Source organism: Megascapheus bottae, chromosome X (genome assembly GCF_031878675.1).
Source record: "Megascapheus bottae isolate mThoBot1 chromosome X, mThoBot2.hap1, whole genome shotgun sequence".
Taxonomy (NCBI): Eukaryota; Metazoa; Chordata; class Mammalia; order Rodentia; family Geomyidae; genus Megascapheus; species Megascapheus bottae.
The window spans coordinates 20,988,990-21,001,612 of record NC_143547.1 but is presented as its reverse complement, the minus strand read 5'-3'; the positions used below and the strand labels follow the sequence as shown (position 1 = coordinate 21,001,612).

The 12,623-nt window shown below is 40.4% G+C and overlaps 1 protein-coding gene across 1 annotated transcript in view; it reads left to right on the top strand.

Moving 5' to 3' along the window:
• Srpx (sushi repeat containing protein X-linked) overlaps nucleotides 1–12,623 on the top strand; it is a 66,908-nt gene that overhangs the window by 45,941 nt on the left and 8,344 nt on the right. Inside the window, exons 4-6 of the mRNA XM_090326989.1 lie at nucleotides 98–274; nucleotides 7,358–7,484; nucleotides 11,982–12,103. Coding sequence (XP_090183115.1) covers nucleotides 98–274; nucleotides 7,358–7,484; nucleotides 11,982–12,103 — 426 coding nt within the window. The remainder of the gene's footprint in view (nucleotides 1–97; nucleotides 275–7,357; nucleotides 7,485–11,981; nucleotides 12,104–12,623) is intronic.

The following is a 12,623-nucleotide window of genomic DNA, read 5'->3' as shown; positions in this document are numbered from 1 at the left end:
CCTGTTCCTGGCTTCCATCTCCTTCAATTTCAATGAGAGTTTCTTCTATGAACAAAAACTAAGAAATCACGCCAGTATCTCATTTTCTCTCTTTCAGAAAAGCGATGTCCTACCCTTACCATGCCAGTCAATGGAGGGTTTAAATGTATAGATGGTGCTTACTTTAACTCTCGGTGTGAGTACTACTGCTCTCCAGGATACACATTGAGAGGGGAACACAGGGTCACATGTATGGACAACAAGGCCTGGAGCAGCCCACCAGCCTCCTGTAAAGGTAAGACTGTACCAGAGGCCTCATCAGACACATGCTTTCAGGAGGAGCAGAGAGTGTTCATCTAGTGCATCTGAAAGGAAGAACTGATATTCTATAGCAAGTTTTGAATTCAGTTATTATCTTTATCAGCCATTTTCCACTTTGAAGCTACCTAGTCAATGAGCTGTGGACAAGAGACCAGCCCTAAAATCTGATTAATAACCTTATATCCCAGAGTTGCCTCCTGGACCTTAACTTGAATCCATATGACAAGAGTCCTTGGTTCACATAAGTATTCAGATAATTGGATCAAATATTTTTCTAGGCGTTTCTACTTGTATTAATGATGGAGGCATTTGTACTGGGCAGTAACCAGGGCAATGAAAGCTACTTTAGTTATTTCAAACAGAAGGAAATTTAATAGACACACTTGCTGACACAGAGGTTCAGTAAGAAGACAGGTGCTGGTGGCTCTCGCCTGTAATCCTAGCTACTCAGGGAGGATGAAAGCTGAGCAACAAGATTCGAAAGAATCTTGAAAGAAAAGTCCAGGAGACTTCATCTGCAAAATTACCAGCAGAAAGCTGGATTGGAAGTGTGGTTTAAGTGGTACAGCAGTTATGAACAAACAAGCTGAGCTAACACCAGCTCAACACTTGGTATGACCCACCAACATGTTCAAATATTAGTAGAAGCAGTAAAAATGGGAGAGAATGCATTAGGGATTAGTTTCATCAGGAAGCTGCAGTAGCAGCTAGTAGGGTGAAAGTAGGATGGTAGGGTTACCCATCATGACAGGTTACAAATGACACCATGACTGATGGGAAAGAAATCAGGAGTGCAGGTAGTACACGCAGTGAAGCTGTTACCAGAAACCCAATGGCTTCAGCTGCCTCTGCTTTGTCATTTCATGGGAGTGCCTTCCATTGGCAGATTTAACTGGCACAAAGCAGGCAAAGGAATCTGAGATTCTGAATGCTGTCAGTAAAAAGGATATTAGAGCAAACCTGTGTATCAGCAGAATATTTGTCTCAGGTACATTTCTCCTCCCTCCCCCTTTTTTAATTGCCAGTTCTATGGCTTGAACACAAGGCCTGGGCACTGTCCTTGAGCTTTCTCAAGGCTAGCACTATACCACTTAAGCCACAGCACCACTTCTGACCTTTTCTGTGTATGTGGTACCAAGGAATCAAACCCAGGGCTTCATGCATGCTAGGCAAGCATTCTACCTGTCCTCAAGCATTCTACCTGTCCTCAAGTACTTTTCTCTAAGAATGTGGGTTTCTTCTGAATTTTAAAATGCTCAGTGAAAAGGAGACTGCTTCATAGTCCTGATCAATGGCAGCAGGTAGAAGATGCCAAAATGGGCGAACTCTGGTCATGCTCTTCTTTAAGGATGTGACCTAAAGCTGAATTGTTGACATGAGAAATGAACTCACAGATGTTGCTTCAGTATTTCTCTGGAAAATTTGAATCTCAATTCTGTCATATTGGGAGGAGTAGAGGTGATGGGAGTGGGGGAGAAACTCACCACTGCTAAGCAAGTTTTGGCAGTGCACTGTAGGGATCATACTGTTCAGATTTCCAGATTGTGCTCAACAATGGAAAAAAAATGCTGATTGTTCTCAAAAGCAACAAGGATATCCAAAGCCAGACCAGATGGCCCTGGAACCTTCCCAGGGAGAGAGAGAGAAAAACATTAAGAAATAGATCTCAATTTCAGGAGATTTCTCTTTCAGTTTGCCAGGACATGGTTCAAGCATATTAGGGGAAATGGACTGTGTGCATGGAGTTAGCCTGGGGTAGCTAAAAGTGGTACAGCAAAGCCACAAGAGAGCTTAGGGCCCCCAGGAAAAGAGGGGGACAGACAAAACAAGCAGGCAGTACTTTCTTTGATTTTGGTGACAGACACACTGGAGTTTTTCCCAGGTGAATTGAATTCCAAAGCTATCATTTACTCTTTTGGCTTTAAATATATTAAAATCATTTACTAAGTTTGGGTGTTGGCAGGAGATGGAGGACCTGGAGACTCATTCGGAGCCTCAGTTTATTTTAGAAGCTGTGTAAGGTCCCAAGTTTCCACACAAGCTTGAAAGACACATCCTGGCCCGAGCTGTGCTGAGTGCTAAGAAAGCCGACCCAGTTCTCTTCCAAATGGGAGAAAAGAGGGAATACTGGGCTTTCATTGGACTCCACGGTGGTCAAATCTGTGGTCTGGCTCATTTGTCTGTGCCACGAGTTAAAATTAATTCTCTTATTTATCCTGGACTCTGGTAATGGATTCAAATGTATAGTCATTTTTAGAAACTAATAGAGATATTCAAGGTAGCATAAAAATATTGAAAATTTCAGGAGGATAAATTAGTTAAGGAACCAGAATCTCCATTATTAAAAAATACACAAAACATTTGGAATGTCATCACTATTGTTTGGGTGGAATTTTTTCGTTTCTTTTTCAGTTATTTTTGGTTACATAGAACAATGAACAGTTGGAATAACAAGTTCTCAATTAGAGAACAGATTTTAAAGTAGGCACACAATCTCTTTTTTAGATAAAAGTTGTTTCCTGGGCCAAAACAGGAAGAAAAAAGTAGGTTTTTTTTAACCTATAAAAATGGGATTTGAACTCAGAGCCTCAAGCTTACGAGGTTGGCGCTGTTAACCCTTAAGTCATAGATCCAGCTCTGTCATTTGCTAGTTAATTTGAGAAAGACTTTTATAGTATTTTTTTCTGCACAATTGGTTTCAAACAGAGATTTTTCACATCTCAGTCTCCTGAGTATCTAGGATTACATTCATGCAGGAGCCACCCCATATTTGGCTGACAAATGCCTTTTGACATGCAGAGAGTACCCATTTACTTGCTTTAACAAAGGACAGGGTACAAATCAAATTGATCGCTTGAATTGTTCTCTTCTTAGTTTGTGTTTCCTACAAAGTTTTTGTAACACAAATGAAATTCTAGAATTAAAATTCTCTGAGAGGTAAGATATGCAAATTGTAACATACATTTTTTTCTTTCTTTTTTTTCCGGGTCATGGGGCTTGAACTCTGGGCCTGGGCATTGTCCCTGACTGAACTCTTCAGCTCAAGGTTACCACCCTACTCCTTGAGCCACAGCGCCACTTCCGGTTTTCTGGTGATTCATCAGAGATAAGCGTCTTTTGGCTTTGTTGTGCCAGGGCTGGTTTTGATCCTTGATTCTCAGCCTCCTGAGTAGCTAGATTACAGGCTTGAGCCACCATGCCCAGCCATTTTTTTCTTCCTTTGCTTCCCAGCTGACAGATGAGTGTACCCAATGATCCATAGGAATGCTTACAGGGCTGCACTGCAGTATAGACTTGATGATACAAATGTCAGCAGAGCTAAGAATAAATATGTCAGTGTATTGTTATAGATATCTTAGATTAGGTTAATGTTTTCTTGGCTTGAAAAATGGATATTCCTTTTTACTAACTTTTGAGAATTGAAAATTCCAATTTTAAAACAACTTGATTGATTAAGCTTTTGTTTCAATTCCCACCTTACACGATTCACCAGTGTAAACTAAACCGGTAAACTTTCAGTGGAAATTTAGGTGTAATTATTCAGTTGAGTGTCTACTTCTGAAAATAAATATGGTGACTTTTAGTTTTAGAGTACATTTCTTTCTTGCTTGCTTCTTTTGTCACTTCTAGAAAGTTCTCTGAAGCCAAAGAAATGAAGCCCTTTCCAGAGCTACTGCAAGGATTGCACTCTGGCTAGTAGGAACAAACAATTAGACAAGTCTTCATGGCCAAGTTTGCCCTGCCTTGCCTAGTCCAGGAAATGAAATGAATTCCTCCTGCCTGTTACCAACTTTAGACCCTTTTACATATACCTTAGCAAACTGCTGTTCAGCAGACCATTTAAAACTTAGGAGTTTTGAACAATTGTGCCATTATTCAGAGATTTTTCTGGGCTGGATATTGGACAGGATCTCCATGGAGACAGTTTGTCTCTGTTGTGCCTGGTAATGGCTGAAGTGATTGGGGCTGGAAGATCCAAGATGGCTTCACCTATAGGCACCTCAGCTAGACTAAGCTGGAATGACTGGATGGAGTCTCTGTTGAATTGGTTTCTTTCTCTCACCCATGCTACGTTGCCATTTTAGTCACAATCACTGCCTTATATAGCAGCTGGCTTCCAAGGAAGTGAAAAGTTGAAGTTGCTACATTCTCCAAGGGTCTAGCTCTATAACTGGTTTAGTGCTACTTCCCTTGCATTTCATTGTTCCTTGTCCACCAAGATCTTGTCCTTTTGAAGCTCTTCCTGATTTTCACCACTTAACTAGTCAGCCACGTTAAAGATTTCCAAGGAAAAAGTTCAGCTGCTCTAGTTGATACGAGGCAATATATTGGTTTCTTGCACTTTCTATACAATCTGTAAAGCGGAGCAGAGAAGAGAGGTAGTTTGTCCAGTGAATGGGTCAGATAGGAGAGGCCAGGATTTTCATTGATGTTTCAGGGTTTCCACACAATAACTAGCTCTGCAGGCCTCCTGAACTCAACCGGGAACCATAATTACGTTTCTATAGTAACTGTCCATTTCATTCATGGAAATGTATCATAACTTATAAAAAGCTTGTGGGGGTCATGGCTAGATGGTGAATAATAAGCTTAGCTCTCTGGAGCATCAGCTGCTGGGCAGGCCAGCTGGGCTCATCAGCCGAGAGGGAGAACAGCTGCTTGAGGATGCATTCGAATGAGTCCTGCTACTCTTCAAGAATTTATGGGAAAGCTGCGGCAGGCAATCACCAGAGAAAACGAGTGCACAAGTTGGAAGAAAGTACTAGGTCAAAACGAAGCAGACACATGAAAGCACTTGGCTTACTCACATGTGTTTACAGTTGTCATAGTGTCTTAAAATTTCAGAGTACAAAGGAATTCTGGAAGAGAGAAAATGCTTCCTGGTCTATAGATGGGGATGCTAGTAATGAGTATTTGTGAAAATGCAAAGAAATAATGTGGGCATTATGCAAGTACAATCCTTTATAGACGGGGTTGGTCACATGGAAAGTAGTTAGAAAATATTACCTATTATTTGTAATGACTCATTTATTCTTGTTTCAGTTTTTGGACTCTTCTGAAAAAGTAGGCCAGTTTTGATTGATCATTGTTAGCCAGAACAACCAGGCTCTGAGACTCTTGTCCCAGATAACCAACCTACTTTCTCTTAATATTATTTTTTTTCATTTTCCTATGTATTCGTTGGATATATACATTACTTATGCATATATTATTGGGTATATATTGAATTGTATAAATATACTAACTGTTCATACTAGTTATCTATTAATATAATAGGTATTGTATACTGCATATTATATAGATCATGTTATACATTATATACATCCATTTGTATATTAGCTGTAGACTGAGGTTTCATTGTGATGTTTCCATATGTTCATACAATGTAATTCAATCAAACACCTCCTCCTTTATCACTCCTCCTCACTCTCTCTCCCCCTTTTTGGAACAAATTCATTAGTCTTCATTGCTGTTTTCACGTATGTGTATAGGCGATTTCAACCACATTCACCACCCATAACTTCTCCTTTCCTCTTTCCTACCCTCCTTGTTCATAGCCTCATATTTTCTCGCATTGTCAGGATATCAAGTTGATACAGAATCAAAACAAAACACATCCAAATGTTTAGCTTGGTTTAGCTAACAGTCTTCGCTTCTACCATACAGATCCATGAAAATCTGGTAGCACAATGTAATTTTACCTGGAAATCTATACCCTCTTCTTCTTAGTCTCCTGTGTAGTTGCTTTGAAGCATTCAGAAATACAGTTTCTTTAAAACAATTGACTGTCCTATCTGACCAGCAGGTGGCAGGCATTATATACTTTTCTTCCAGTTCACTCAGGGCTGTGAAATACTCATTTGAATTGTGAAATTATGTCATCTATCATGAATCATGCTAAAAGAGTATTATTTACAAAACAACTGAAACCATATACTTCAAACACATAAAGAAACTTCCATTTCACAGCACACTTTGTTTGAGTGTCATTAAATCATATTTTTCACATTTTAATGACCCTGAATTTAACATGCATCTCACAATTGGTAGGGACTTAGATAAAATAATATACGGTAGTAATTTAATTTAGCATTAGGGTAATAAGGATGTAAATTCACACTGCATTGAAGGACGGCATAGAATTAAAATGAATTTGAATAATTGGAAGTAAAAGTGTTGAACAAATTGCTTACGTTTTCTATCTTTTTTTCTTTTTGGTGGGGGGTCATGGACCTTGAACTCTGGGCCTGGGTGTTGTCCCTGAGCTCTTCAGCTCAAGGCTACCACCCTGCCCCTTGAGCCTCAGCTCCACTTCCCATTTTCTAGTGGTTAATTGAGGATAAGAGTCTCCTAGACTTTATTGCCTGGGCTGGCTTCGAACCAAGATCCTCAGATCTCAGGCTCCTGAGTAGCTAGGATCACAAACATGAGCCACTGTGCCCTGCCACAATTTCTTGCCTTAGATAAAATGAGACATTATCAGTCAAGACATAGGAGAACACGTATGAAGATTTTTTTTCCAGTCCTGGAGCTTGAACTCAGTGCCTGAGCACTGTCCTTGGGTTTCTCAAGGCTAGCTCTGTACCACCTGAGCCACAGCACCACTTTCAGATTTTTGTGTGTGTGTGGTACCTAGGAATCGAACCTAGGGCTTTGTATATGCTAGGCAAGCATGTACCCGGCCCCCATATGAAGTTCTTTTTCTTGATATATTTGGTCATTCAAAATTGTTTGTTGGGGCTGGGAGTTTGGCCTAGTGGTAGAGTGACATATACACAGAATAAGCTGGAAGCGATGCTTTGGCTCAAGTGGTAGAGCACTTACTTTGAGACAGTGCCCAAGCCCTGAGTTCATTCTCCAGGACTGCAAAACTCACACACATACACCCCCCCACCACCCCACAATACCTTAATGGGAGAGAGGGAAAGATGAAATGAGGAAAGAGGAATGTAGTCATTGACTTCTTCAAAAGTGAGGAGTGCTAATGTTAAAGATAAACTGCACGTTTTCAAAGTATTTCTTGGTGATGGTCACAATGTTTTGGTTATATTTTTAGATATTGATCCTCCTACAATAAAGTGCCCGAGTGTGAAGGAACGTATTGCTGAACCCAATAAGCTAACAGTGCGAGTATCCTGGGATACCCCAGAAGGAAGAGACACAGCAGATGGCATTCTCACTGAGTAAGCAAAACTTAGCATATTCAATAATATATTCACTCTTGCTGTGGCTCTCTGTTTCTCTGTGTCTCTTTCTGTCTGTCTGTCTCTGTCTGTCTGTCTGTCTCTGTCTCTTTCTTTCTCTCTCCTTCTCTCTCTGTCTGTCTCTTTGTCCATCTCTGTGTCTCTGTCTGTCTGTCTCTCTGTTTGTCTCTGTGTCTCTCTCTGTCTGTCTCTCTCTTTCTCTCTGTCTGTCTCTGTGTCTCTGTCTGTCTGCCTGTCTGTCTGTCTGTCTGTCTCTCTCTCTCTCTCACACACACACACACACACACACACACACACACACACACACACACACACACACGCACACAGAGTGCTGAGTATGGAACTAAGAGCTTTTGAGTACTGGATAAGGGTTATACCATTGAGCTACAATCCAGGCATATGTTGTTTCTTATGTGAGCTGTTTATCCAGAGTAGAGGTGTGTTATCAATACTATCTAACATACTATATATTTTACGGATGTGTTTGTTTATTGCCTGTCATAACCTACAATATACTTACTGTCATGTCCCTGGAGGCCAGAACTATGTCTGATACCTAGTTAATATTCAGTAACTATTTATTAAAGGGAGGAAATGAAGTAAGGAGTATAGTATAGACGAGGAGGAACAAGCAGACAAAAAGATGCCTGGTTAATCCAAAATAGAAAACTACCATTGACGTATCAAAGATTAGGTGGCTAGGCACCTAGCATGCATGAAGCCCTGGGTTTGATTCTTTGGCACCACATACTCAAAAGCTGGAAATGGTGCTGTGGCTCAAGTGGTAGAGTGATAGCCTTGAGCAAAAAGTATCCAAGTACAGTGACCAGATTCTGAGTTCAGGCTCCAGGACTGACAAAAAAAAAGATTATGTGGCTACAGATATGTGGGTTCATTTCTGGGTCCTCTATTCTATTCTATTAATCCTCTGGCCTATTCTTGTGCTAGTACAAAGCTACTTTTAGTACTATGGCTTTGAAATAGAGTTTGAAGTTTGTTATTGATATTTTCTCAACACTGTTTTTCCTGCTAAGGACTTTTATTTTTTACTATTTGAGGTCTTTTATTATACCATATGGATTTTGGATTGATTTTTCCATATTGTTGAAGAATGTTGGGATTTTGATGGGCAATGCATTTAACTTGTAGATAGCTTTGGGCAGGATTGCGATTTTCATTATATTAATTTTTCTGATCCAGAAGCATGGAAGGTTTTTCCATTTCTTTAAATCTGCTTTATTTTTCAGATTTTTGAAGCTTTCATCATAGGGGACCTTTATATTTTTAGTTAATTCCTAGGTTTTTATTGACATTATTACAAATACAGTTGCTTTCCTGGTTTCTGTCTCAATCTTCTCATTGTTGGTATACAGAAAAGCTACTGATTTTTAAGCCAGGCGCAGTGGCTCATACCTGTAATCCTAGATACTCAGGAGGCTCACATCTGAGGCTCGAGGTTCAAAGCCAGCCTGGGCACTAAAGTCCATGAGACTCTTATCTCCAGTTAACTACTATAAAACTAGACGTGGCGCTGTGGCTCAAGGGGTAGGGTGGTAGCCTTAAGCTGAAGAGCTCAGGAACAATGCCCAGGCCCAGATTTCAAGACTCAGGATGGACAAAAAAATAAAGAAAAGCTACTGATTTTTTGTGGGTTAACAATTTATACCCTGCCAACGTTTCAAATCAGCGCAAGTAAGTTGGGAGAGGAATCTATAGGATTCCTTTTTTTTTTCCCCCTCCTGGGCATGAGCTCAGGGCCTGAGCACTGTCCTTGGACTTTCTCAAGGCTAGAGCTCTACCACATGAGCCACAGCACCACTTCTGTTTTTTTTTTCTATGTATGTGGTACTGAGGAATCAAACCCAGGTCTTTGTGCATGCTAGGCAAGCACTTTTACCACTAGGTCAAACTTCCGGTCCCTATAGGATTCTTTATATATAGGATCATGTCGTCTGCAAAAAGGAATAGTTCTTTTCCTATTTGGATCCCTTTTATGTTTTTCTCTTGCCTTATAGCTCTTTCTAAGAATTACAGTAATATATTAAAGAGGGGTTGAGAGATTGGATATCCTTGCCTCTTTCCTGATTTTAAGGAAATGGTTTTAACTCTTCGCCATTAAGTATAATGCTGACTGTACGTTTGACATATACAGTTTTTATTATATAGATGAATGCTCCATGGATTCCTAGCTTCTCCAGAGCTTAATGATAAAGGTGTGTTGAATCTTGTGAAGTCCCTTTTCTGTATCTATTGAGATGATCATGTACTATGTACCTTAAATTTCATGATCCAGTTAGATCTCTCCACAGAGCTTCCATCTGTGAACAATAGCATGCCTCCAACTTCTTCTCTAGTGAACTATAAAGCAGGGTAAGACTTTTCAGAATCCTATCAACCCAGACAATGCAAGACAAAACAAGTCTACATAGTTATGAATGATAGCAAAGTATCTGCTATTTAGAAGAGACTGAGTCTCCTGCCCCTAGCAGGACATTTTATTACTACATCCCGATAATCTCTACCCAGTGCATCATCTAGATTATGAAAGCATTTTACTGAGCTGGGATATAGCTCAGTGGCAAAGTGCTTGCCCAGTAAGTGCAATGTCCTGGGTTCCATCCCCAGTACCCAAAGTGAAAAGACAAAGGAGAGAGGGGGTGGAGAGGGAGAAAGAGAGAGGGAGGGTGCACTGAGCTTTTCATTGTAACTTCTCAAAGACAAAGTTCAGTCATTAAAAAATTTACTTTCACTGGGTGCGGATGGCTCATGCTTATAATCCTAGCTACTAAGGAGGCTGAGAGCTAAGGATTACAGTTCAAAGGCAGTCCAAGCATAAAAGTCCATGAGACTATTATCTCCAATTAACTTCCAGAAAACCATAAGTGGTACTGTGGCTCAAGTGGTAGAGCACTAGCTTTGAGCTGAAGGCTCAGGGACAGAGCCCAGTCTCGAGTTCAAGCCCCACAACTAAAAAAAAAAATTACTCTCTATGCACAGAAATCACAACACCTTAGGAAAAACTTTAGATGAGGTACAATGTATACACGCACACACACACACACACACACACACACACAAAGTATTTTAATAATCAAGTGACAGTCAACATATTGGGAGTTAATTAATTTATTATTTATTTATGGTTTTAGCAAGCATTTATTTAACAAGGTTAAGTAGGGAGACAAACAAAAGAGAGGATAATATTTGCTGCCTCCGATGCAGCAAATAGAAATAGAAATTTAAAATTCTTGGGTTTCATTTATCTTCTGCTTTACAGGATCTAGTATAATAATACATAGCCCAGCTACTGGCACACAGTCGATTCTCAGGTTTTTGCAAGTGATTGCTTTGGAAATTCTAAGGCAATAAGAGCATGACTTTGAGGGTAACCACCATAATGATATTGTGCGTCAGCTTTACCTCCTACTAGAACATGTAAGTGTTCATACAGCACAAACACAAAACATTCAGGCATCAGATGACCCTTTTTGTCTTAAAGCTTTGTAAAGATCTTCACCTTGGCAGTTTTGTAGGTGAGATGTATGTTATGGTTCAAAATGTGACATTTTAAGCGGTCATCTTCACAGCGTCCTGTCCCTCTGTTTAGCACAGCTTTCTGCCTTCACAATTCTGTGGTTGTGTCAGAGCCTACCCGGGCTTGAAGCAGGTGTTGTGGAGAAGGCAGCTGCAGCAGCCTGAGAAGCTTACAGAAGACTCTTCTATCCCCTTGCCAGTTCTTGCTTGGGCTTCTTCTTTTTTTTTTTTTTGGCTAGTTCTGGGTCTTGAAGTCAGGGCCTGGGTGCTGTCCTTGGGCTTTCTCAAGGCTAGAGACTTAGGACCTGAGCCATAGCACCATTTCTGGCTTTTTTCTATGTATGTGGTACAGAGAAATCCAACCGGGTCTTCATTTATGCTAGGCATTGCTTGGGCTTTTTGTCTCACTGGCATTTCTCCTGTGGATCTCCCTTTCATCCTCCATGTCTTCTCCAATCTTACTACTACTACTACTACTACTACTACTACTACTACTAGTATTGTTGTTATTATTATATTTCAAGATAGCCAAGGAATCACAATGAATTTCTCTTTCCTGTCAGAGAGAAGGAGAAGAGAATATTCTAGCACCTGTTGTAAGCCTGAATTGCCAGTGACTGTGTGGGCCCTACCCTCAATGGTCTTCCTCACAAGCATTCCCTTGTCTTCCAGATATTGCTATTTGGCTGTCTTTGGAACAAGAGTGACACTGGAGGATGATTTCTTCTCTTCTATCCTTCAGGAGTACACAGTAGTTAGGGGCTTCCATTTTGGGGGTCTCAAATTGCTCTTCTGAAACAGAGGAAAGCTGAGGGAATTCTTTGTTCTGGTCCAACTGAACCAATAGCTTCCCTTTAGTATTCCCATATCCTTGTCAATATCTGCTTTGTAGCTCCATAAGAATAATCTTTGACATTTCTGTTTTTTGTTTTTCTCTATAAGTGTTATTCTAAAAGGTCTCCCTCCAGGCTCACATTTTCCAGAAGGAGACCACAAGATCGAGTACACAGTCTATGACAGAGCGGAGAATAAGGGTACTTGCAAATTTCGAGTTAAAGTAAAAGGTAAGAGTGCTGCCTATGAGTTTCCTCCATCTAGAAAAGCAACGGAAGCAGGTCCCCAAACAAGGAATGTCTGAGCGCTCCCTATGACAGGGATGCTTGTTAACTTTGAATTAGCCCCTGATGAGGTTGTGGAAAGTGTCTCATCATCATACCTGTTGTTTTGATGGGATTCAGGGCTGGTAGATTATATACGAAATTTTACAACACTAATCTCACAATAGCCCACAGCTAAATGAACTAGAAACAATTACTTGATAGCATTCCATTCCTGAGTCTGAGCAACCAGTTAAACTCTGCAAGTCCTTCTATAACTCACATGGTTAGCAGTCCCCAGGTTGGGGCCACCAGAAGACCATGCCATTGATCTTTCAGATCCATTTAAGGCAATTTTTTTTGCCTAGAAATGTTGGCAGTATTCGCTTTGTGCTTCATGGTTTGGACACCTAATTATTAATTATCACTACCCTTAACCCTTCTGGGCTCAGCCTCCTTATCTGTAACCCAGGACCTACAGCAGTTA